Source organism: Ornithorhynchus anatinus, chromosome 1, assembly GCF_004115215.2.
Source record: "Ornithorhynchus anatinus isolate Pmale09 chromosome 1, mOrnAna1.pri.v4, whole genome shotgun sequence".
Classification (NCBI taxonomy): Eukaryota; Metazoa; Chordata; class Mammalia; order Monotremata; family Ornithorhynchidae; genus Ornithorhynchus; species Ornithorhynchus anatinus.
This window is the reverse complement of record NC_041728.1, coordinates 67465701-67492186: the sequence shown is the minus strand read 5'-3', so window position 1 is coordinate 67492186 and position 26486 is coordinate 67465701. Positions and strand designations below refer to the sequence as shown.

At 48.4% G+C, this 26486-nt stretch overlaps 1 protein-coding gene across 6 annotated transcripts in view; it reads right to left on the bottom strand.

Annotated features, from left to right (window-relative positions):
* MAP4K3 (mitogen-activated protein kinase kinase kinase kinase 3) overlaps positions 1-25403 on the bottom strand; it is a 194037-nt gene extending 168634 nt beyond the window's left edge. For 4 of the 6 annotated variants that reach the window (XM_029066090.2, XM_029066103.2, XM_029066120.2 and 1 more), the window contains exon 1: positions 25154-25403. In XM_029066090.2, the coding sequence (XP_028921923.1) occupies positions 25154-25249 (96 nt within the window). In that variant the 5' untranslated portion in view covers positions 25250-25403. The remainder of the gene's footprint in view (positions 1-25153) is intronic. The other 2 variants (XM_029066095.2, XM_029066129.2) reach the window with 1 other exon arrangement.
* Between the last annotated feature and the right edge of the window lie 1083 nt (positions 25404-26486).

The window sequence follows — 26486 nt, the reverse complement described above, 5'->3', positions numbered from 1 at the left end:
TTTACCACCGCCTCCTTCCGCGCAAACTGAGCCTCCGCCCTCGACTCTCTCTATCGTTCTGGTAGTGGATCCATAGTTTTCTTGGACAAAATACAAAAGTAAATTACCGATGTCACCTTCCGTGCAGTAAACTTGAGTCTCTGCCCTCGACTCTCTCTCACGCCGCTGCTGCCCAGCACAGGGGAGTTTTGCCTTGTCGCAGATTGCCTTCCACTCTTACTCTCCCTAGCCAAAACAAACTCCACTGGTTCTCAGCTGCCAGACTGAAATATTCCAGAACTTTCCAGCTTGTGGGAGAAAAAGACAAAACCCTCCAAGTTTGCAATTTGCCCTGGCATAGCTCAGCCAGCACCTCGCCTTTTCTGCCGTTCCTTTGGCACGCCTTCCTCTTCTCTCCAACCCTAAGCCATGGGTCCGATGAGAGGGAAGGGATGGAAGTGAAGCATCAGCTGGCTCTGCCATCAGTGTATTTACCAATAAGGTTGACACACTAAAGCAGTGTGGCCTAGTGCAAAGAGCACGGGCCGGGGAGCCAGAGGTCTTGGGTTCTAATCCAACCTCTGCCACTTGGCTGCTGAGTGACCTCGGGCAAGTCACTTCACTCCCCTGTGCCTCAGTACTCTTGTCTGAAAAATGGGGATTTAATACCAGTTATCCCTCCTACTTACAGTGTGAACCCCACGTGGGACCTGATGCTTCTATATCTATCCCAGAGCTTGGAACGGTGCTCGGCACCTAGTAAGAGCTTAACAAATACCATTAGTATTATTATAAAGAGATGCTGTTGTAAATCGGAGATCTCAGTGAAGGACGGGCGGGACTGTAATAATAATAATGTTGGTATTTGTTAAGCCCTTACTATGTGCAGAGCACTGTTCTAAGCGCTGGGGTAGATACGGGGTCATCAGGTTGTCCCTCGTGAGGCTCACAGTTAATCCCTATTTTACAGATGAGGGAACTAAGGCACAGAGAAGTGAAGTGACTTGCCCACAGTCACACAGCTGACAAGGGGCAGAGACTGTAGTGGCCACCCATACCCCTGGTCAAGTGCTAAGAGAGCTCGCGTTAATTTGGGCTCAGGGTGATTATCTGTTTTAGTCATCTGGGAATTATCTAGGTTTTTGCCACAGCAGGACTTTTGGAAATTCAGCCCCAACTCTTTAGAGCCCTGTATACATCTGCAGAGCTTGCATTTGAGCCACTGTAGGACCAGAGCAGCTGAAGAGTGATATTTTTGTTTTAACTGGTGAACTGAGCCAATGCTTACAGGATACTGTCTATGACTGCTGTGTTTTTGTTTCTAGTTAATGCTGACAATGAAAGTAATAACTGAAATATTTGTTAAGCGCTTACTATGTGTCAAGCACTGTACTAAACCCCGGGGTAGACGTGAGATCGTCACATCCCGTGTGGAGCGCGCAGTCTAAGCAGGAGGGAGAACAGGAATTGAATCCCCATTTTACAGATGGGGAAACTGAGAAACGGGGAAGTGCAGCGACTTGCCCCAAGTCACCCAGCCGGAAAGCGGTGGAGCTGGGATTGGAACCAAGTTCCTCTGACTCCCAGGCCTGTGCTTCTTCCACGCAGATCGGATATTTAGAATTCAGTATCGCAGACTGAGGCGGAAGAAGCTATTCGATTTGATCCCTTGGCCAAAGGCAGATAATATTATTTTCATGACTTTCAGTAAATGTGTACTGCATTAAAATTGAAGACTTCTAGGGAGTCTTTAAGTTTACCCCAGAACAATGAAGTCCATCTTAGCATTTTTCTCTGTTTAAATTTACTTCTCAATAAAACCACAACATACAAATACCAAAAAACCAAGTAAAAATAGTGGAATAAAATGGACCGTGGCTAGGCCGGGCAGTTTAGCATTCCAACCATCCTAGCAGCAGCACCTGAAAGGCATTAGTTGAAGACGACTGCGGTGGGACAAGAGAGCAGGAAGCCAGGAGAGGTGGTTCCTGTCCCCTCCTTCGCACTCATGTTTTTGCACTTTAAACCTCTGAGATCTGAAAAGTCTGAAATCCTATTTTTTTTTATGGTAGTTGTTAAGTGCTTACTATGTGCCAGGCACCGTTCTAAGCACTGGGGTAGATACAAAGGCATCAGGTTGAACACAGTCCAGATCCCACATGGGGCTCATAATCTTAATCTCCATTTTACAGATGAGGTAACTGAGGTCCAGAGAAGTGAAGTAACTCACCTGAGGTCCCACAGCAGACAAATGACGGAGCCGGAATTTGAATCCAGGTCCTTCTGACTTCCAGGCCCGTGCTCTATCTGCTGGACCACGCCGCTATGTGGAAAAAGCATGGGCTTGTGAGTCGGAGGTCGTGGGTTCCAATCCCGACTCCGCCACTTGTCAGCTGTGTGACTCTGGGCAAGTCACTTAAATTTCTCTGTGCCTCAGTTACCTCATCTGTCGAATGGGGATCAAGACTGCGAGCCCTAAGTGGGACAACCTGATAACTTGTATCTATCCCAGCGCTTAGAACAGTGCTTGACACATAGTAAGCGCTTAACAGAAACCGTCATTATTATTAATGATTCAGAATCAATTTCATACGACATGGAATTTTCCAAGAATGCAACTATAGTACCACACTGGCTGTCACTGTATTTGATGTAGAATTTATTATTTATGTAGTAATGCGCCACCCACCATAGAATATAGCCAGTGCTCACAAACTCTGGGTTCTCAACCCTGTCAACTATTCAGCCCAAATAGCGTGGGCACTGGGTCAAAACTTCTAAGGAAAAGTATTTCTCGGAGTAAAATAGGTAATGAAATACATAATTAAACATTTTAAATGAAAGTATAAATATGAATCCGATTTTGTAACAAAATCATAATTTTAAGGCTTGTCAGGATTTCTCTCATTTCAAAAGCTTACTGGAAGCTAAAAGAACTAGCTATCTACTAGACGTCAGTTGGTATTTGGAATAGCAGGACTGTATCGACCAACTGATGCCGAAATCTATTCGTATTTAAGACTGAGCGTTTAACTCCCTTTGCTATTTTAACTTTCATAAAAAATAATGCCCACCTGGAAGCCACAAAGTAAAGATCTGTTACTCTGATCTTTGAAAGAAAAATAACCAATTGTTTTAAAGAAAAATAAAGGCCCGGAAGTTGGGTTATCAGAGCTAACTAGGATAACTTCCTGCACTGCCCAATATGCCTCAGTTCTTCTGAAAAGAACAAGAGTCGTGTCGTTTGTGTGCAAATCTGTTTTTGAACCCCTAGACCTTAAGCTCACTGTGGTCGGGGAAGATGTCTACCAACTCTGTTATACTGTGTTCTCCCACGCACTGTACAGAGGAAGCACTCCATAAATACGACTGATTGAACCCAGTCTAACAAAGGATCAAAAAGTACATTAAATACCAGTTCTTGATTTAAATGAAAGTATCAACCCATTTCATACCATCATTAGAACTACCAGGGAGCTAATCATTATTGGTCATTTTAATAAATGCTTTCCTAGGAGGTAAAAAAGCTCAACAGGCTATTGGCAGCTCTCTGAACCATCTGGTACAGCTGCCAGGAATTTTACTTGTAGACTTAAGTAGTCTGGTCTTAACATTTGCTTTTACCATCAACAGTCTGTTCTGAGGAGAACGAGTTCCGAAGGATTTCATGACAAACTGGCCTTTTTTTTTTTTTAATGCTGTTTGTTCAGTGCTTACTATGTGCCAGGCACAGAGACACAACCTAATCAGGTTGGACTCAGTCCGTGTCCCACATGGGGCTCAGAGTCGTAATCGCCATTTTACAGATGAGGCTACAGAGGCACAGAGGTTAAGTGACTTGCCCGAGTTCACGCAACAGACAAAAGCTGGAGCCTGGATTCAAACCCAGGTCCTTCTGACTCCCATACCCGCTGTTTCTCCATTTTCAAAGCGTCGCTTTCCCACCGTCCTTTAATTCCCAGGAAACATTTTAAAAACAAGAAGCTCGATCGGGCAAGCAACCAACCGTCCAGTTTTATACTCCATAATATGCCTCAGAGCTGGTCCACGGGATCAAATGAACAAATGGCATTATTACCTTCTCTCTGCTGATATCGTAAGTATGTGCCACCGCTGAACAATAGGCTAGACTCTTCTTGTTCTGTTCGATGGCAATGGGGGCTCTCGGGTTCACAAAGTCACCTTTCGTCTTAGCAGACGGGTGCCGCTGTAAACTTGAAAAGCTCTACATAGCTTTAGATCCTAGCAAATTGAGTTAAACCCAGTCTACGGAAAGGAAGCAGCATGGTGTAGTGGAGAGGACACGGGCCTGGGAGTCAAAAGGTCATGGGTTCTAAATCCCAGCTCCGCCACTTATCTGTGTGAGCTTGGGCAAGTGGCTTCATTTCTCAGTGCCTCAGTTACCTCATCTGTAAAGGGGATTGAGACCGGGAGCGCCACGTGGGACAGGGACTATGTCCAACCTGATCTGCTTCTATCTACCCCAGCGCTTAGTACAGTGCCTGGCACAGAGTAAGCACTTAAATACCATAATAATAATCATAATATAGGAAAATAGGAGGAAAGCTCATCTGTGGGTCCCTTATTTTCTGGAAGAGGGGCAAATCAAATGAGGCTGGTCCTGGGGAAGAAGACGAAAGAGGGCTATGAGACGCAAATGATGGCTGGGAACGAGGAGTTGAACAGTTGATCTCTGAGGAAGAGGGGAGGGGTGGGTAAGGGTTGAAGGCTTGGGGAAAAGCCCAATTAAAGTAAGAAATGCCTAGCTTTGATGGGAGGCCATCTCCCCACCTCTAGTTACTGCAGTTTACCATCAGGCTCACTCCTTCTGCTCCCTTGATTCATTCAATAGTATTTATTGAGCACTTACTATGTGCAGAGCACTGTACTAAGCGCTTGGAATATACAATTTGGCAACAGATGGAGACGATCCCTGGGTTTACAGACGAACCGGATGCAAGAAGCATATGTCAAGAGGGAGAGACACCCATGCTGCCCCATGACGGAACAAACAACCTCTTGGCAAAAGTCCGAGACGGCACAGGGGAAGCTCTGAACCTCATTTTAGTCCTCTCAGTTCTCTGCTTTCCTCATATAACGTAGCGACCCCTTCCCTCCGTCACTGATCCGGTTTCAAAAGGCAGTCCACCCACTCTCAGGGGAGGGGCCGGGGAAAGGATGGGTTGGGGGGGGAAGACAAGGGGCTTGCAGAGCCCCACCCAAAGCAGACCAGCCCCAGTCAAAGGGTCATGGGCTAACATCATCCATCATCCACCTTCGTCTCAATTGCTGACAAACTACGCCTTCCTCTACTTTCTAGCTTTGGGTAGGTGACGGAAAAAGACTACAAACACTGCAGAAATATAACCCCGAGCTCCCAAGGGAATGCTAATGTCTACATTAGAATGAGTACATTTAGAAGGCGAAAATAAAAAATTGCCTTTTAAGATTTTTCTCAAGAAAAATCCAAATGACTGAATGGACCTTCACAGTACATGCAAGTTTAAGCTCTCCTCTTGCCTACTTGGCAAACTATGTTTGAACTGTGTTATTCTTCTAGGCCCACTGATGAGCACTGCTTAAATGGCTAGTCTGAAGTATCAGCTGAAGTGCCTTAAATAAAACCACTCCTTCTCTCTCATACCACGCCAAGAGTTTCCAACTCTTTCATCCTGTGCCCACCAAAACAAATTACTAGACCTAAAATGGACGCGTATCTTATCACTCATGGTCCAGAAGAGAGATCTTGAAATTAGGAGAGATTGGACCCTCTAATCACTGGCTCACTGCATAGCAATGGTCAAAATGGCCCGCAAAACAAAAAAAACCACAGTTCTCCCACTAAAAGAACATGGAACAGATGCATTTGAAATTCCAGTCTCGTTTAGTTCTAGCGATTGAGTAGAGGAAGAAAATATGGGCTCTAGAAAAGGTAAACTGAAAGGAAACCAAAATGATCAGGAAGATGGGAGACAGACTGAGAAGATTAAGTCGCTTGAGCAAGGAAAGAAAGCCTACAAAATCACCAACGTGATGGGAAGGGCTTATAGAGCACTGTAGGACACAAAACCATGACTATATTCATTCAATAGTATTTATTGACCACTTACTATGTGCAGAGCACTGTACTAAGCGCTTGGAATGTACAAATCGGCAACAGATACAGTCCCTGCCCTCTGACGGGTTTACAGTCTAATGTAATCGACTATATAGCACCCATTATAGCTTGAAGGTAGTAGGTAGGTGAAATTAATGTGGAAATGGCTACTTCCAGCAACCATGCAGCTAGAAAACAACAGGATCCACAAGAGTTTTGACGAATTCATAAAAGACAGGTCTACAACGGAGAAAAATTACAGATGTTAGAATATGCATACATCTAAGCCAGGAGGATGGGAATGAGGATGATGTGAGGACCACCACATTGTTCTTCGTACCCTGCTCTGCAAACAGTCAGCGCTCAAACAATACGACTGATTGACTGCTGCTTCCGAAGGCTCTTTGATACCACGGGGTACCACTGGCTGGATGAAGGTCGATTAGTCCCGTCCCTTGTGTTATATTTCAGATTGGAAGCTCCTCTACTGGATTGTAAATTCCTCGAGGGGAGGGATCAATCAATCAGTCAATTTATGGTACGTATTAGCACATGCCCCTCCCCACCCCACCGCTCCTCCACCTTCCCCTCCCCTCAGCACTGTGCTCATTTGTATATAGTATTTATTACCCTATTTATTTTGTTAATGAGGAGTACATCCCCTTGATTCTATTTATCGTGATAATGTTGTCTTGTTTTTGTTTCGTTCTGTCTTGCTCTGCTGTCTCCCCCAATTAGACTATGAGCCCGTCATCGGGCAGGGATTGTCTCTATCTGTTGCCGAATTGTCCATTCCAAGTGCTTAGTACAGTGCTCTGCACATAGTAAGCGCTCAGTAAATACTATTGAATGAATAAATGAACATACCATGTGCAGAGTACTGGGCAGAGGACTTGGGAGAGTAGAATGCAACAGAGTTGGAGAGTACAATGCAACAGAGTTGGAAGACACGTTCCCTGCCCACAAGACATTTCTCTGACCACAAGGAGTCTACAGTCTAGGAGGGATTATGTCGTTTAGCTACGCAGAACCATCCAAGCGCTTAGCACTGTGCTCTGCTTACGCCTATCTCAGTGACTGCAGAGTAAAATAATTTATTTTTTAGGAACTGAGGTAAATACAGAAAAATAGATAGTCTTAGTGTTGAAAATAAAGCAGCTCTGCCCAGTAACTGAGACCTCTGATGTGGTTTTGCTTTGAAAAAAAACATTTCTCCAACCCCATATTAACAAACGCACAAAGATTTTTAAATGTCGTAGCCCAGCGCTTTAGATGGCTTTTTAACCATAAAATCCCAGCTGAGTTAACCAATGAAACTCTGAAACACCAGCAGAAACATGAGAAGCCTCGAGTAGAACATCAAGAAAATGACTATGAACAGAAAATGACATAAATGGCTTGCTATTGTTCAAGCTGAGGAGCATTCTAACAGTAAACATTAGAGTCTGGGTGGTCTGTCTTCTCGCATAAAGCCTTGAGTTTTCTGTCGAGCGCTTAGCATAGTACTTGGCACACTGTAAGCGCTCAATAAATACGACCGAATGAATGAATGTCCAAAAGGGGGCACTGGAATGTGGAGGTTTGGGGAGTGAGGGGTTACGGAAAGGAAAAAGAGACTTCCTTGGGAGACAGCCGCAGGTCGGAAGGAGTGATGGCTGTATTTACATGAAATTTCACTTGGATGATGACGGTATTTAAGTGCTTACTACGGGCTAAGCACTGTTCTAAGCGCTGACGTAGGTACAAGGTTATCAAGCTGTCCCACGTGGGGTGGTCTTCATCCCCATCCTACAGATGAGGTAACCGGGGCACCGAGAAGTGAAGTGACTTGCCCAAAGCCACGCGGCTGTGAAGTGGCGGAGCCGGGATTAGAACCCACGGCCTCTGACTCTGAGGCCCGGACTCTTTCCTCTAGGCCACGCTGCTTCTCGGTCTAGGGGAACGATACGCAGTGTAGGACTTTCTCTGTCTCCAAAGAAAGGACGGAGCCGGGGGGGAAAGGGAGAGTCAGCAGTCACAATCCCTTGTAGATCTGATTGCTTCTACATCTTCGCAAAGCCCAGAGAAGCAGAAAGAAGGAAAGAGGATCAAAGGAGCCACGAGGAATTCGACAGTGGGGATTCAAGCTCTTCCCCCGTTATCGCCCTATTACGGACGGGTGGATTGCTGTGGTGTACTCTCAGGTCGTGAACGTGTGATAATGCAATCAAATTAATCGATAAATAGGCTTTCTAAATACAGAAAAAATAAAGCCTTTTGCAAGTGAGATTCAAAGAATGCATCTGGGAAGGGCTTTGTAATAAGAGATTTCTTTGGATGGAGGTCTTTAGAGGCTGTTCAGAATGACTGAGTTTAAACTTTTAACCCCTGCCCCAGCCCACTCTGACAGTGTGCATTTCCCGGACTGGTCTCCCTACTCCTCTAAAAAACCTTCACTCATAGAACTGTACACCCCTCACATGCATTTCAAAAATATTTCCATGATCTGCCCTTTGCTCTCTCCAGCCAAATGGCCACCTAGCTAGTCTGGGGACTTGTCATTTCCTGGTTAGATTACTTATCTCCCTCCTCGCTGGTCTCCCTGATTCCAGTCTCTCCCCTCTCCAGTCCCTTCTTTTGCTGCTCCGTTTATTTTTCTAAAGCGTTGTCCTAAACACATCCCCCCCCTCGCCTCCAAGACCTTCAGTGGCTACCCACCCCAAAGCCAACGTACTCATCTCTGACCTAATCCTCCCTGGCAGCCTTTGACACCGTGGACCAACTTCCTTCTGGAAACATCAGTTAACCTTGGTTTCTCCGCTCTCCCTGTTCTCCTATTTCTCTGGTTGCTCTTTCTTGGAGAAGAGGTTGTTTTCAATAGTGCTCCCTCCGTTCTGCACTCCCCAACTGTGGGGATCCCACACTTCTGGATCCCCTTCTACATCTAACAGAGAAGCAGCGTGGCAGGGTGGAAAAAGCACGGGCCTGGGAGTCAGAGGACCTGGCTTCATTCATTCATTCACTCAATTGTACTTATTGAGCGCTTACTGTGTGCAGAGCACTCTACTAAGCGCTTGGAAAGTACAATTCGGCAACAAATAGAGACAATCCTTACTCAATTATGGGCTCACGGTCTAGATCGGGGGAGACAGACAACAAAACAAGTAGGCAGGTATCAATAGCATCTATACATATATCTATATAAATTATAGATATATATACACATAATTAATACCTGACTCTGCGACTTTGCTGTGTGATCTTGGGCAAGTTGCCTAACTTCTCTGGACCTCAGTTTCCTCAACTGTAAAACGGGGCTTAAGACTGTAAACCTCATGTGGGATAGGGATTGGGTCTGACCTAATTAACCTATATCTACCCCAGAGCTTAGAAAAGTGCTTGACATATTGTAAGCATTTAAGATGCAATGTTATTAATAATGCCCTCTCCACCGGGGAGTTTATCTGCTCTCATGGCTACCACCTCTACACAGAAGACTCCCAAATCTATCACCTTCACCCTGACCTCTCTCCTTCCTGCAATCCTGCCTCCAGGGCATCGCTACCTGAATGTCCTCTAAACTGCGAGCCTGTTGTGGGCAGGGAATGTGTCTGTTCGATGTAGTATTCTCCCAAGCGCTTAGTACAGTGCCTTGCACACCATAAGTGCTCAATAAATACGATTGAATGAATGTCCTGCCAGCACCTCAAGCTCAACAATGTCCAAAACCCAACTCATCTTCCCTCCCAAATCTTCTTCTCCCAATTTTCCCATCACTTTTGACCACCATCTTCAATTTAAGACGGTATTATCCTGAACTTCCCGGTGGCCAAATCCTGCAGGATCTATTTCTGCAATATTTCCAGATCTGCCACTTCCTTTCCAAACAAACCACGCTGCTCCAAGCACTTCTTATACAGACTCGACTTCTCTCTGTCTCCATCTCTCCCCTCTCCAGTTCAAACTTCACTCGGCTGCCCAGATCATTTCTTCTAGAACACTATGTCCCCATGCCTCGAAAATGTAACGGTTGACCATTCTCCTCTGCTTCACGCAGAAGATCCTGATCCTGGGCCTTAAGGTAATCTGCTCCCCCCTTCCTCCCGCACCCAAAAACTGAGGCTGACCCTTGCATACGGAATTGCCAACACCCAATAAAATAGTATGGAATCGTAGAGGACATTTGCTGGGACCGAACTGTTTGGTACATTCCATCCAAAATGAGACCCTAAGCAAAGATGCTATAATATGCTATATTTATTTCATCTCAATTATCTTCCTCTTTTTGAGCTGTCTTGCATCAGAAGAAAATAAAATATTTGTTTTGGCATTTCATGTCTTTCCAGTAGATGCACAGATTTTACTAATATTCTCCCCATTTACATAGCATCTCACTTCATGTTCAACTTGCTCTCTTTTTCATCTCATGGTAACGTGGAATATCGTTTCTGCTTAGTCTACTCGCCTGGAACAATTTGACCCTTTACCTCCCTGACCCCAATCTGACATATTATAACTCTCCCCACCACTCCCAACCAGCCTTCCCCAATTCATTTCCTACATCCTGCCCCATCACCCCCTTTTCCTCTGCTCCTCCTCTCCTCTCCATCACCCCGACTCCCTCCCTCCCTTATTCTATTTATTTTATTAACGATGTGTGTATGTCTATAATTCTACTTATTTCTATTGATGCTATCGATGCCTGTCTACTTGTTTTGTTTTGTTCTCTGTCTCCTCCCTTCTAGATTGCGAGCCCGTCGTCGGGTAGGGATTGTCTCTATCTGTCGCTGAATTGTATTTTCCAAGCACTTAGTACAGTGCTCTGCACACAGTAAGCGCTCAATAAATACGATCGAATGAATGAGTGAACCCATCAGGCACCCTTAACACTTAGACGTTGATTCATACCCTCCCACGGAGCTTAAATCGATCTGGGAAGTCGACTGCACAGTGAAAGTATATCTGTAAAGTCGACGGTACAGTCAGTTTATTCTGATTATCTTGCTTGTACATATTTCTGTCCGCCACTCCCATTAAAAAAAAGGCAATGGTATTCGGTAAACACTTACTACGTACCGAGCACCGTCCTGAGCCCTGGAGTCGACACACTAAGTTTGGACACAGTCCCTGTTCCTCAGTCCAAGAGGAGGGAAGAGCAGCTATTTCATCCCCATTTTACAGATGAGGTAACAGGCATGGAGAAGTTAAGTCAATTAATGATATTTATGAGCGCTGCATTGAGCCCTTGGGAGAGGACAAGACAGTGGATACGTCCCCTGCCCACGACAACCTTAAGGTGGATGACTTGCTTAAGGTCCCACAGCAAACAATAAATAGAGCTGAGACTAGAACCCAGGCCCCCGGCTTCCAGGCCTGTGCTCTCCCTCTAAACCAGGCTGTTTCCCAATTAGAAGAATTTGAATATGCTCCTTATGGGCAGGGAACAGGCCTCATGCTTCTGTTGTGTAACCGTCACCAGTTCCTCCTTTCCTCCACCACCTTCGTCTTAGATTGTGGGCTGCCTGAATGCCAGGGCCCTTATCTCCTTAGCCGTGTGCTGTTCCCGGCATCTGGTCCGGGTACTCTGCACGGTAAGGGCTTGATAAATATTACGACCACTACTATTATCAACCAGAGTCAGGCTCAGTTTCTCCCGATGGCATTCTAGGGAAGTTGATAACACTTTCTTTAAAATGCAATCTAAAACCGTGCCAGAAATCAGAGCCAACATCAGAGGCAAACTGAAATATTGCTGGTAGTTGTTTAAGATGTGAAATCTTAAGCAGGAAGTTTATCAGAAGGGGAAATAAAGAAACTAATTTCTTACCCCAATTCAAGACCTGTGGCTCCATGAGAAAAGTGCCACCCCTCAATCGCTGACTACAGAAACTGTTTGCAAGGTTGAGGCCTGAGGAGTGGATATCCACTATCAAATTAGGAACCCAAAACTCTAAGCTCAAGGGTGTCCTAAGCCACGACACTGGACGGTGAGGGAAAAAAAAACACAAGAAAAAGCAGAACTTTAAAAGATTTGGAAAGTACAACTAAAACAGAGAACACACCCTGTGAACGAAAGAGTGTCTGATTTAATTTCCCAACAAAGATATCTTTGAGGCTTGATGAAAGGAATCCCCCAAGGAAAGCAACCTAATAGTATTTTACAATGAGAAAGGACAAAATATGCAGTAAATATGAATATAATCGCTGGCTACTCTCTTTTCGGTCTTAAAGCTTTAATTTGTAAAATGGCTGTGGGAATTTTCATACTCTATATCGACGCTTAGTCCATTAAGTTCTCCGGTTTTCCATGGTTTAAAAAAATATGGGACTATGCAAACACATACTTTCAAGCTTACTCCTAGCCCTGTAATTCCTTGATTTGGGAGCTACTATAGGGCTAGGAATAAGCTTGAAAGTATGTGTTTGCATAGCCTCATTTATTTATTTTTTTTAACCAAAAACAAATCTCCTTGAGTTGGGAGATACTCGGTGATCACTGACAGAAAGGATGCTACAAATATGAACTATTAGTGACTAAAGAACGGAATGCACTAAGCACTTAACAAATGCCAACATTATTATTATTCTTATTAAAGAAGGGGGAAGGTACATAGAGTGTGCATAGTTGCAATGCGCTTCGGGCATCAATCACTCGTATTTATCGAGTGCTAACTGGGTGCAGAGCCCTGTACTCTGTGCTTGGGAGAGTACAGTACACGACAGAGATGGTAGACATGCTCCCTACCCACAATGAGCTTACAGTCTAGACATTACTATAAATAACAGATATACACATAAGTATACCGTGGGGCTGAAGGAAGAGTGAACCAAGGGTGCAAATCCAGGTGCAAGGGTGATGCAGAAAGGAATACCCTTTCAAATTTCAGAACTAGAACACTAACTCCATCTCGTCCCAGAGCCGTTCCCCCGTTAAGTTCCCCAATTAACTGAGAAATAGCGAGGCCTAATGGAAAGAGCCTGGGAGTCAGAGGGCCTGGGTTCTAGTCCCAAATCTGTTCTCGTCTGCTCTGTGAAAGTAGGCAGAGACGCTTAACTTCTCTTGGCCTCAGTTACCTCATCTATAAAATGAAGACTAAGATTGTGAGCTCTATGTGGGACGGGGTCTGTGCCCAAATTGATTATTCCGTAGCTACCCCGCTGCTTTTAGCAGTGCCTGATATAAAACGGGATTAACAAATGTCACTTAAAAAAAAAAAGTTATCTTTCCAGGTTGCATGCATTCGAACATCCACCCTCAGGGCTTATTTTGTGCACATTAACAGTTGTACAGATTCTCAATTTCTACTTTTGCCATCAACAACCACAGCTTTATGTGACTGGCTTGCTTCTGTCTGTCCTGTTCAACTGGAAGCCGGGGGCTGTGCCTCTTAACTATATTTTCCCAAATCTTAGTACAGAGTGGGCATTCAAATATGACTGACGGGTTAGATTGCTAGATGTCACCTCTGGAACAAGCATTAAAAAAACAACAAAGTATTTTCTTTTCTTTGATGGTATTTCAAAAAATTATGAGAATCCACGTCAGCCCAGAATCAAGGCTCCTCCATTTTCTTTCTGCCTTCCAGTAGAAGCTCTCTGTAGAAAGCAACTGAAACCCAACAAATTAAAACTTTTAAACCAAGTAAAGTTACTTAACGTATAACTACTTTCAGGGAAACAGAGCTCTAATCAACGTTTCCATCTTTACAGCATCTTCCTCTCCCTCCTCCCTTCCTACAATTTATAAACAGAGCAATTCACAACAAAGGCAGAGAAAACTTACCAAACACACACACACACACCCAGAGTGGTAAAATTAGCAAAGTCCCTAAAATAGTCTGAAAACAAAATGTGCTAAACACTACTGATGAACATTCAAAACTTTGCAGGGCATCAGACATTACGGGTGGGGAAAGAAGGGAGGTTGAAGGAGAAAAGATGAGTATCAGTGATAGAGCGGTATTGGAAATTACCCCGGGGTGACGATCCCCACTCCTACTCCTGCTTTGTCAGGTCGGCTTCGGCAAAAACCTCAGACTGATCAATCAGTGCTATTTATTGAGCACTTATAGAGCACTACAATGAGCATGGGGAGATCTGATGAGCATCGAAATTCCGAGAGGAGATCCCCCAACCTCTTGAAAGCATTCCAAAATTTCAAAAAAAAATTGTTTTTTTACATCTAATCTCAATCCCTCATGCTACATTTTAAACCTACTTCTCCTCCTGTCCTCAATGGAGATGGAGAACAGCTGTTTACCAAACCGTGAAACGGTCTTTTAAACACTTGGAGAATTAAGCAGGGCCCCGGCTCCTTTAGGTCTAATTCTTCAATGCTTTCATAACTTTGTGTTTCTGTTCTGCTCAGGGCCTCCTTAATTGTGAGGCCCAAGACCTGAAGGGCTACACGAGCAAGGGTCAGACGAGGACCGAGTTAAATGAGAAGCTTGGTCTTTCCAATTTGTTCTCAGAAAGAGCCCACAGACAAATATTTTGGGGTTTTTTTTCATATTTGGTGTCATTTGGAAACTGTTTTGAATCACACATACCCTCAAAACATTCCTGGTCTGACAGTAAATTACAACACAATGCTCTGACTTTTTCATATGAGACTACACTAAATTCATTCAATCATACTTATTGAGTGCTCTGTGTGCAGAGCACTGTACTAAGCACTTGGGAGAGTACAATCCAACACTAAACAGACACGTTCCCTGCCCACAATGAGATTCCAGTCTAGAGAAGCAGCGTGGCTTAGTGGAAAGAGCCCGGGCTTGGGAGTCAGACGTCATGGGTTCTAATCCCGACTCCCCCGCTTGTCAGCTGTGTGACCTTGGGCAAGTCACTTCACTCCTCTGGGCCTCAGTTACCTCATCTGTCAAATGGGGTGGAAGACGTGGGATGACCTATTACCTTGTATCTATAGAGAAGCAACGTGGCTCAGTGGAAAGAGCACGGGCTTGGGAGTCAGCGGTCATGGGTTCGAATCCCAGCTCTGCTACTTGTCAGCTGTGTGACTGTGGGCAAGTCACTTAACTTCTCTGTGCCTGTTACCTCATCTGTAAAATGGGGATTAAGACTGTGAGCCTCACGTGGGACAACCTGATGACCCTGTATCTACCCCAGAGCTTAGAACAGTGCTCTGCACATAGTAAGCGCTTAACAGATACCAACATTATTATTACCCCAGTGCTTGGCACACAGTAAGCGCTTAACGAATACCAACATTATTATTATTATTAGAGGTGGGGAGACAGACATTAATATAAAACAAATTAATTACACAATCTATACATAAGCACTGTGGGGCTGGGAGGGGCGCTGAACAAAGGGAGCGAGTCAGGGCGACGCAGAAGGGAGTGGGAGAAGAGGAAAAGGGGGCTTAGGGAAGGCCTCTTGGAGGAGGTGTGCCTTCAATAAGGCTTTGAAGGTGGGGAGAGTGATTCAGGTCACTGACCCACGAGTGCTCCACAGTGCTGAGACTTCACTTAACTGTGATCCTTCTCACCTGAACTTTTAACTATCACTACTTCTGCACAGATTGAGAAGGGAGCTGGTTTCCTGCTCGTTTAAAGTATAATCCAAAGGCTCCAAATTAGCATCCGGCAAGGATCGTGGGGGGGTCTTAACATCTCTCCTCTCCCTTCCCCTTCTCGCTCTCCGTTCTGTGTCACCTATGCACTCAGATCTGTTACCCTTGGACGTTTGAAATTCACCCCAAACTCAGCCGCACAGCATTTATGTACCTATCTTTAAATGACACACACACAAAGTAAGTGCTCAATAAGTACCACGGATTGATTGGTTGATTTTAAAAACTAAACGCAAATAGACTTTTGGACCTAAGGGAAAATCCTAGCGGAGACCAATGAATTTGGGAGTTTTGTATAGAGCGAATTATCATCGATGCACATCAGTTCACATTATCTTTAAATGATATATTGTAAATTACCTATTCATATTAATGCCTGTCTCCCCCTCCAAACTGTAAGCTCATTATGGGCAGGGAACTTGTCTGCTAATTCTGTTGTACCATACTCTCCCAAGCGCTCAGTGTGGTGCTGTGCACATAATAAGTGCTCAATAAATACTATTAATTGATTGACTGATTCCCCTACCTATACGCCCTGCCCTACTCTCTACACTTCCGGTGTAAAGAATTTCAATTAATTACAGTGGGTGGACAGGAATCATGAGAAAACTCAAGGAACGGCAATTTCGGGAATAAGAAATGCCTGGAAAAGTTACCTGGCAATCGGAACACTACGGACGGGATGCAGATTTGTAAGCTCCTATGAGCAGGCATCGCGTCTGCCAACTCCGCTGAACTGTAGCCTCCCAAGCGCTTAGTACGGTGCTCTACACACACACAAAGTAAGTGCTCAATAAGTACCACTGATTGGTCGGTTTTAAAAACTAAATGCAGATAGACTTTTGGACCTAAGGGAAAATCCTAGCGGAGACCAATGGATCTGGAAGTTTTGCATGGAGCGAATTATCATCAGGGTTCTCACCCCCTGAAGTTAGAGTCACCAAAACTACAGCCCATCATTTCGTGAATCTTTGGGGAGATGGGTAACCCGTGAGTTACTTGCTACCACATCTTAGCTTTAGAGTCCTTTCGGTCCTCCAGACTGTAAGCTCCCTGTGGGGAGGGGATGTGTCTGCCAACTCTCCCTAGGACTTACTACAGTGTTCTGCCCACAGTAAATGCTCAATAAATACAACTGCTTGATTGATATGTATGAAAGAGCAGGTGTTAACCCAATCCACAAGTTCATTCATTCATTCAATCGAATTTATTGATCACTTACTGTGTGCAGAGCACTGTACTAAGCGCTTGGCAAATAGATCTGGGAGAGGCAAGAACAGCTGTGCACATGCTTGAAGTGTCAGTAAAAGTGTGATGCTGCTTCAGTTCCTGCCCTAGATGCTATACAGAATTTCACATTATTTTTGTGTTTGGGGAATCTTACATTATTTAGCAGAATAAAATGGCAGGGTGGCCGGAGTAAAGCATTCTGATCACGGTAGACATCAGGGTATTAGAGGAATGTATAATGGAAAATATCAGTTAAAGGGGTGTCTTTGAACCATCCTCCCCCAAACCCATAAATTCCCAGCGAATCAAAGGTTAGTCTAAATGTGATTGTCTCGCAATATATGGTACTTCAAGAACATGCCTCTGCATTGTAGGAGAATCCCCGGTACTTAATTGAACTAGGCATTTAGAATTATGCAAAATGTTTGACTCAAAATGGGTTATTTTCAGACCTGGCACTCCAAGAAAAATGTACCAGTGTTCAAAGCTTTCACTGCAATAATGGGTTGGAATATGTCGATGACAATCCCTCACTGTTTATCTAAAAATCAGCAGAATCCGAACCTTTTCTGTTTAGAACGGGCCACTTTCCTACAAGGGGGGGCTTTTGAAAAGCGTCGCAACCTTTTTCTGATGGACACAAAATTCTTGTTGGATTCTTCTTGTACGTATTATGTTGTATTGACAATTCATTCATTCATTCAATCGTATTTATTGAGCACTTACCGTGACCGGAGCACTGTTCCGAACGGTTGGGAGAGCACAACGTAACAATATAACGGACACATTCCCTGCCCGCAACGAGCTTACAGTCTAGTCTTTTCCTCCTTAAAATAATGAGAGCCTGAATTCATCAGGTCCTAGTAAAAAGGCAAAAATAGAAAATCCTGATCTGAACATGGCAACATCCTTTAGACCGTAAGCTCCTCGTGGGCAGGGAACGTGTCCGCCGACTCTGTTCTCTCTCAAGCGTTTGGTACAGTGCTCGGCACACAGTAAGCGCTCAATCAGTACAAATGACGGACTAAAGATCATCTGCACGGTCACGAACGCGGACACATTTTCATCAGAATTATCACTGGACTGCTTAGCAGGGAAGAACGGAATGACTCAGGGGATGTGGAGTTTGGTTCAAACCCAGCCCTGCTGGCAGAGATCAACCTACTGTATTATAGAGCAGTTGTTTGGCAATCTATGCGAAAGCAAAAATGGTCTAGCAGCGCAGGAGTCAGGAATCAATTGTTAATAACTCTGCCAGCAGAATGTTCTCCCGGCCTTCAAGTTCTCCAATGCAAAATAGGTCGGATAAGCTATCGCTTTCTAAAGAGGAGTAATTGAGGACCGATTGAGGCCCACAAACCCCTTTGGTAATCATGATCTGTGGGGCAAAAATTATAAGAGATTAGATTTGATTAGACTGTAAACCCGTCAAAGGGCAGAGACTGTCTCTGTTACCGATCTGTACATGCCAAGCGCTTAGTCCAGTGCTCTGCACATAGTAAGCGCTCAATAAATACTATTGAATGAATAAGAGATGGCTAAAACTTCGTCAATCTCCCTGTTCATCAATACGGTTGTAGAACTTTCCTTCGGATCGCAGACAATTCTGCCGACGGCGAGGCCGCATCCATGAATTTGAGCATCACTGGAAGGACACCCTGAGAAGCCGCATAGCCTCGTGGAAAGAGCACGGGCCCTGGGAGTCAGAGAACCTGGGTTCAAATCCCGGCCCCCCGCCACTCTCCTACTACGTGACCTTGGACGAGTCGCTTCACTTCACTGTGCCTCAGTCCTCTTAGATGCCAAATGAGGATTCAGTCCCTGCTCTCCCCTCCTACTTAGACGGTGAGTCTCATGTGGGACCCGATTATCTTGACCCCGGCGCTTAGTTCGGTGCCTGGCACCTAGTAAGCGCTTAACAAATACCCCAATTAACACTACAGTCTTGTGTCCCTGGTTCTGATCCCTTGCCGTTTGGGGCCGAGCACTACTCAGAAAGCAATGGTCAAAAGGGGGAAGGTACGGTCTGCCACGGAGGCCACGCTCTGGAGTTGTTTTTGCATCGGTGGCGACGGTTTGCGCCGAGCCAACCGCCCTCTTGCCCCGTCTTCCTATTCCCAGAGGTACACGTTCCCAGGTGACCGTCTGGGAGAACGGACGCAGTCTGGGGGGCGGGGGGGGGGGGGGGTCGCAGAACATCCTATCCCCGAGACCTCCGCTTCGGCAGGCACCTCTGTGCCTTGGCTGATTTCCTAAACCATCTTCAACTGATACTCAGTGACTTAGCAAAGGTCAGGAAGTCTTTTCCTTGCAAAAACTAGGGGAAAAGCCAAAAACAAGAAGTGAAAAATAAACAGCAGCAACAACAACAACAAAGATATACAGTTACCCGCCTCTCCGCTAGACACACCAGAGCTGAAAAAATGGCAGGAGGGTGCAATAGGGTATAATAATGTTGGTATTTATTAAGCGCTTACTCTGTGCAGAGCACTGTTCTAAGCGCTGGGGGAGATACACGGTCATCAGGTTGTCCCACGTGAGGCTCACAGTCTTAATCCCCATTTTACAGATGAGGTAACTGAGGCCCGGAGAAGTTAAGTGACTTGCCCACAGTCACACAGCTGACAAGTGGCAGGGTCGGGATAAGCAGGCAAGGGTTTCGAGAGGCACGGAGGTGCCGTGTGCCCCCAGAGAGGCACGTCTCTCTCCGGCCCAGTGATGACGGTGGTGTTCTTTAAGCGCTCACTAGGTGTTAAGCACTATTCTAAGTGCTGGGGTAGCTACGAGATAATCAGGTTGGATACAGTCCATTGTCCCACATGGGGTTCACAGTCTTAATCCCCATTCTCCAGATGAGGGAACTGAGGCCTGGAGACGTAAAGCAATTTGCCCAAGGTCCCACAGCGGACAAGTGCCGGAGTTGGGATCGGGGCCTTTCGACTCCCAGGCCCGGGCTCTATCCACTAGGCCACGCTGCTTCCCTTGCGGATCTGTTCCCATCAGCTGAGAAACCATTTCTACCCATCTCCAACGGCCACCGACCCGACGAAGACTGACCTCTCCGAGAACGGGGGCGTCCGGCTCCCGTCACCACGAGCTAGGTTTTATCGAGTCAGAGAGCCCTGTCCGGTGCTGATGAGTCCACACCCACGTGCCCCAAGTCATGCCATTCTTTCAGGTAATGAACGTTCTCATCGACACCCTGGGACCTAAGCTGGGGGGGGGGGGGGTATGATGGGGAAATGTCACCTGGATACACTGAGGGAGTGGGACAGAAAAAATTAAAAGCCAAAAAAAAAAAAATATAAAAGTGCCGCCAGGAAGCCAGAAGATGGGAAGCAGCATGGCGTTGTGGACAGAGCACGGGCCTGGAAGTCAGAAGGTCATGGGTTCTGATCCCAGCTCTGCCACTTGTCTGCTGTGTGACCGTGGGCAGATCACTTCACTGGGCCTCAGTTACCCCATCTGTAAAATGGGGATTGAAACTGTGAGCCCCACGTGGGAAAGGGACCGTGTCCAACCCGATTTGCTTGTATCCACCCCAGCGCTTAGGACAGTGCCTGGCACACAGTAAGCGCTTAAAATACAAATACTGTTGTTATTCTTCAGAAGGCCCCTTCTCTGGGCCAGGCCAATAGAAAAGGCACGAAGAAAGAGGAATGGCTTACACGGCTTACCGCCCTCCTGTTGCCTGCTGAATGAATATTCATTCATACAAGAGTATTTATCGAGCGCTTAATATGTGCAGACCACTGTACTAAGCGCTTGGAATGGACAATTCGGCAACAGACAGAGACAATCCCGGCCCCAAAACGGGCTCACACCACTGTTGAGTGAGACTTGCTATCGATCAGCGGGCCTGAGCTGCATTAACATATTAATCTCTCCTACAGATCCGACCCACACCACATCTTGGGGGGCGGGGGTTGGGGGGAGATGCAGCAACTGGAAGAAGGGGAGCGCCTGCTGGGGTGGGGGGGGGGGTCTGCTGTTAGTGGAGAAGGCTTTTGACAGAAGGATTCGACTGTAAATCCGGCATTGGGCAGGGATTGTCTCTATCTGCTGCCGAACTGTACATTCCAAGCGCTCAGTACAGTGTCCTGCACATAGTAAGCGCTCAATAAATACTACTGAATGAATACTACTGAATTACCTGGCGCTCCTGGACTGGTGGACGGAGAGTGGCTAATCCTGACAGCGAAGACCACGGCAACTCCCAGCTTCCCAGAGAACCACCTGCTCTCTAGATGGGCATCATCACCCCTACGTCGCAGGCACTTTGGCCACAATCAGTCGCTCGTATTCACCGAGCGCTTACTGTGTACCGAGCACTGGGGAGAGTACGATACACTAGAGTTGGTAGGCGCCATCCTTGCTCACAAGGAACTACCCCGTCTAGAGGAGGAGACAGGCAAACTAAATTAAGGATAAATACAGAAGGGTTATGTACGTCCACGTGTACTGTTGGGGTAAACAGATAAAAATTTCCTGCAGGCCCGTCACGATGCGCTGCGCCTCTGTCTGCCTATTTGGTTGACCCAGTGGGGACAGGACAGAGAACGAGGGATGCTGGCGAAACCACCAGAGCTCTCATAAATTTTTCCGTACGAGGTTCTCAATCCCAATCTCTGGGACTGGCCCCACGCTGTCACGTTTGAAGGGAGGCTCCGTTACCGTCATCGGTATTGACGGAGCGCTTACCGTGTGCAGAGCGTCGTGCTAAACGCCTGGGAGAGGACAATACGACGGAGTTGGTACACAGATCCCCTGCCCGCAAGGGGCTTACCGTCGTCAATATATTAACTCGCCCACCACCCTCACAGATCCCGCTTCAGCCTTCTCGGCTCTTACGACCCAAGTTGACCACAGAGGAAACAGAAATGGACGCGGCCTACACGAGGCCTGTTTCTCTCAAGGCCTCAAGTGTAGACACTTTCAAATGTTGATATGACATGACACTTCTTTGGGGTAAGGGTCAAATGAAGTCACTTTAAAAGCAAACATTACTCAATATTTACCCGTTGAGGCATTGGTAAAAATAGGAGATTTAATCGGAGAAGCAGTGTGGCAGAGTGGATAGAACGTGGGCTTGGGAGTCGGAGGTCTTGGGCTCCGACTGTAGCTCCACCACATAGTTGCTGTGTGACTTTGGGTTAAGTCACGCAACTTCTCTGTGCCTCAGTCACCTCGTCTGTAAAATGGGGATCAGGACTGTGAGCCTCATGTGGGGACAGGGGCTGTGTCCAACCTGATGAGCTCGTATCTGCTCCAGCGCTTAGAACGGTGCCTGGAACACAGTGAGGGCTTAAGGAACACAATTTTAAAAAGCCTTGGGCAAACACCATTTAAAAAAAATCAACTGGATTAATTTTAAATATTAAGGCTTTGGATTTATTTATTTTTTCCCGGTTATCATCGGGTATCAGCCGGAATAAGGTGAGGTCAACTTCAATCCCAGGATTAAGATAAACAACTAAATCAAAGCTGCCGTCGCATCTGCCAAAAACCGGCCTCCTCGGCCGTCTCAACTCCGCCGGCCACCGAGACAGAGCCGGCCTCTCCGATTTCGAAGCGGTCCTCCTGCAACGGGAATCCTAAACTACCGGCAGACCTGCAGGTATCAATCTGTCAAACCAATACTTTTCCTGGGAATTCAATTCCCTTTCGAAAACAGCCGCATCATCGGTTACACCACGAGCCAGGTTCCGAGAGGGCAATTCTGCGCGTCTCCGGAAATCACACAAGGTGCCATTCGTTTCGAACAGTCACGCTTCATTTTCTAAGATTCGGTGCCCGGGGAGAAGAGGAGGAGGAGGAAAATTTTGGACGCAGGGAGGGGAAGGAGGTAGGAAGGTTGGGGAGGGAAGGTGGGGGCGGATCCTGTTACTAGAGCTGTGACGGTCTGTCAACGGTGCCACTCTCCCAGGCCTTCCAAGTCTGCCAACCCCAGCTGTGGCCGCAACAACGCAGGATCCATCTCGGCCAGGCCGATGCCAACGCCCTGACCCACTCCGACTGGACCAAGGCGACGGCGCCCCGTCGCCGGAGGGCATTTCCCACTGACTCGGGCGCCGGCATCATCGGTGGCATTTACTGAGCACTTGCGTGTGCCGAGCACCGTTCTAAATGCTTGGGAGAGGATACCACCACCGAGTTGGCAGACACGATCCCGGCCCACGGGAGCTTACGGTCTAAAGGTAAACTGAGGTTTTCCAGGGGCGTCTCCCCACAGTAGGGGGATTATCTTCCCGGGGACCCCCTGAAATAGGGCTGTCGCCGGGGATCCCTTCAAGCCGAGATGTGTCCGGGGACCCCTTAAAACAGGGCTGCGTCTCGGGTACCCCTTGAGGCCGACGTGTGTCCCGGAGAACCCTCGAAACGGGGCTGCCTCCCGGTTTTCCCTTGAAGCAAGGATGTGCCCCGGGGACCCCTTAATGCGGGGCTGTTCCCCGGGGGACCCCCCCTGAAGCCGAAATGTGTCCAGAGACCCCTCGAAGGAGGGATGTGCCCAGGGACCCCCTGAAAAGGGACTGTGCCCCGGGGACTCCTCGAAGCCGAGTTGTGTCCGGGGACCCCTTAAAGAAGGGATGTGCCCAGGGACCCTCTGAAGCCGATATGTGCCCAGGGACCCCTCGAAACAAGGATGTGCCCAGGGGACCCCCTGAAGCCAAAATGTGCCCGATGACCCCTTAAAAACGAGACAAGCCCGGGGACCCCTCGAAGCAGGGATGTGCCCAAGGACCCCCTGAAACAGGGCCGTGCCCCGATCTTCCCTTGGAGCAAGGAAGTGCCCGGGGACCCATCGAAGGCGAGATGTGCCCAGAGACCCCCTGAAACGGGGCTGTACCCCGGAGACCCCTTGAACCAGGGCTGTGCCCAGCGATCCCCTGAAGCTGAAATGTGCCCAGAGATCCCTTAAAGACGACATGGGCCCAGGGACCCCTCAAAACAGGGATGTGCCCAGGGACCCCCTAAACCGGGGCTGTGCCCCGAGACCCCTTGAAGCCCAGATGTGCCTGGGGACCCCTTGAAGCAGGGCTGTGCCCAGGGACCCCCTGAAGCTGAAATGTGCCCAGAGATCCCTTAAAGACGACACGTGTCCGGGGACCCCTCAAAGCAGGGCTGCGCGCAGGGACCCCCTGAAACGGGGCTGCGCCCAAGGACCCCCTGAAACGGGGCCGCGCCCAGGAACCCCCTGAAACGGGGCCGCGCCCAAGGACCCCCTGAAACGGGGCTGTGCCCAAGGACCCCCTGAAACGGGGCTGTGCCCAAGGACCCCCTGAATCCAAAATGCACCCGGAGATCTCTTAAAGCTGAGATGTGTCTGGGGGCCCCTTGAAGCAGGGATATGCCCAGGGACCCCCAGAACTGGGGCTGTGCGCAGGCACCCCCCTGAACCCAAAATGTGCCCAGAGATCTCTTAAAGCCGAGAAGTGTCCAGAGACCCCCTCGGAGTGGGGCTGGGCCCAGGGACCCCCTGAAAAGGGGCCGTGTCCAGGAACCCCTCAAAGCAGGGTTGTGTCCAGGGACCCCTGAAACGGGGCTGTGTCCAGGGACCCCTCAAAGCAGGAACGTGTCCAGGGACCCCTTGAAACGGGGCTGTGTCCAGGGACCCCTCAAAGCAGGAATGTGTCCAGGGACCCCTTGAAACGGGGCCGTGTCCAGGGACCCCTCGAAGAAGGGCTGTGTCCAGGGCCCCCTCAACGTAGGGATGTGTCCAGGGACTCCTCAAAACGGGGCTGTGTCCAGGGACCCCTCGAAGCAGGGCTGTGTCCAGGGACCCCCTGAAACGGGGCTGTGCCTAGGAACCCCTCAAAGCAGGGATGTGTCCAGGGACCCCCTGAACCCAAAATGTGCCCAGAGATCTCTTAAAGCCGAGAAGTGTCCAGAGACCCCTCGAAGTGGGGCCGGACCCAGGGACTCCCTGAAACGGGGCTGTGTCCAGGGACCCCTCAAAGTAGGGATGCGTCAAGGCACCCCTCAAAGCAGGGCTGTGTCCAGGGACCCCTCAAAGCAGGGCTGTGTCCAGGGACCCCTGAAACGGGGCCGTGTCCAGGGACCCCCTCAAAGTAGGGCTGTGCGCAGGGACCCCCTGAACCCCAAATGGGCCCAGAGATGTCTTAAAGCCGAGATGTGTCCGGAGACCCCTCGCAGCGGGGATGTGATCGGGGGACCCCCGAAGCCCAGATGCGTCGGGGGGGGGGGAGGGGGAGGGGGTGTGGTGTGTGTGTGTGTGTGCGACCCCCCCCCCTGTGTGTGTCGCCCCCGGGCCCGACCTTGTAGACGTCCCCGTAGGTGCCGCTGCCGATGCGCTGGATGAGCTCGAAGTCTTCCTGCGGGTTGCGGCGGGAGAGGTCGAAGCCGGGGTTCATGGCGGGGGCGGCCGAGGGGCCGGTGGGGGAGGCCGCCCGCAGCCACGGCCGCCCCCCTCCTCGTCCCGGTCGTCCCCGTGCCCCCCGGGCGGTGCAGGCGGGCTGCGGGGCCCCTCACCTCAGCGCGGCGGGCCCGGCGCCCCAGACGCCAACATGGCCGCCCCGCCCTCCTCCCTCCCACCTGGCCCCGGCTCCGCCCCACTGCGCAGCCGCCGACAGCCCCCGCGCGGCGCCCGGGACACTGCGCCTGCGCCGCCGCCGCCGCCGCCGCCGCCCCCCCCTCCTCCTCCCCCCCCGCCTCCTCCCCCCCGCCCCCCCCTCCTCCTCCCCCCCCGCCCCCCCCTCCTCCTCCCCCCCCGCCCCCCGCCCCGCCCTACTGCGCAGGCCCGGACGGCCGCCCCGCACCTGGCCCACCTGACCACCTGCCGCCCGCCCGACGGGGAGGGAAGGCGCGGCTTCCTGCTCTCGTCGGTCATTCACACATGCACACATTCATGCAGTCGTGCATCCATCCATCGTCCATCCATCCATCCATCCATCCACCCACTCATTCATTCAGCCATCCATCCATCGATCCATCCATCCATCTATCCGTCCATTCATTCTTTCACCCATCCACTCATTCATCCATCCTTTCATCCATCCACTCATCCATCCATCCATCCATCCATCCATCCATCCATCCACCCACTCATTCACCCACTCATCCATCCATCCATCCATCCATCCATCCATCCATCCATCCATCCATCCATCCATTCATTCTTTCACCCATCCACTCATTCATCCATCCTTTCATCCATCCACTCATCCATCCATCCACTCATCCATCCATCCATCCATCCATCCATCCATCCTTTCACCCATCCACTCATTCATCCATCCATTCTTTCATCCATACATCCATCCATCCATCCATCCATCCATCCACCCACTCATTCACCCCCTCATTCATCCATCCATTCTTTCATCCATCCACTCATCCATCCATCCACCCACCCACTCATTCACCCACTCATTCATCCATCCATCGATCCATCCATCCATCCATCTATCCATCCATTCATTCTTTCTTCCATTCATCATCCATTCATTCTTTCACCCATCCACTCATTCATCCATCCTTTCATCCATCCACTCATCCATCCATCCATCCATCCATCCTTTCACCCATCCACTCATTCATCCATCCATTCTTTCATCCATCCATCCATCCATCCATCCACCCACCCACTCA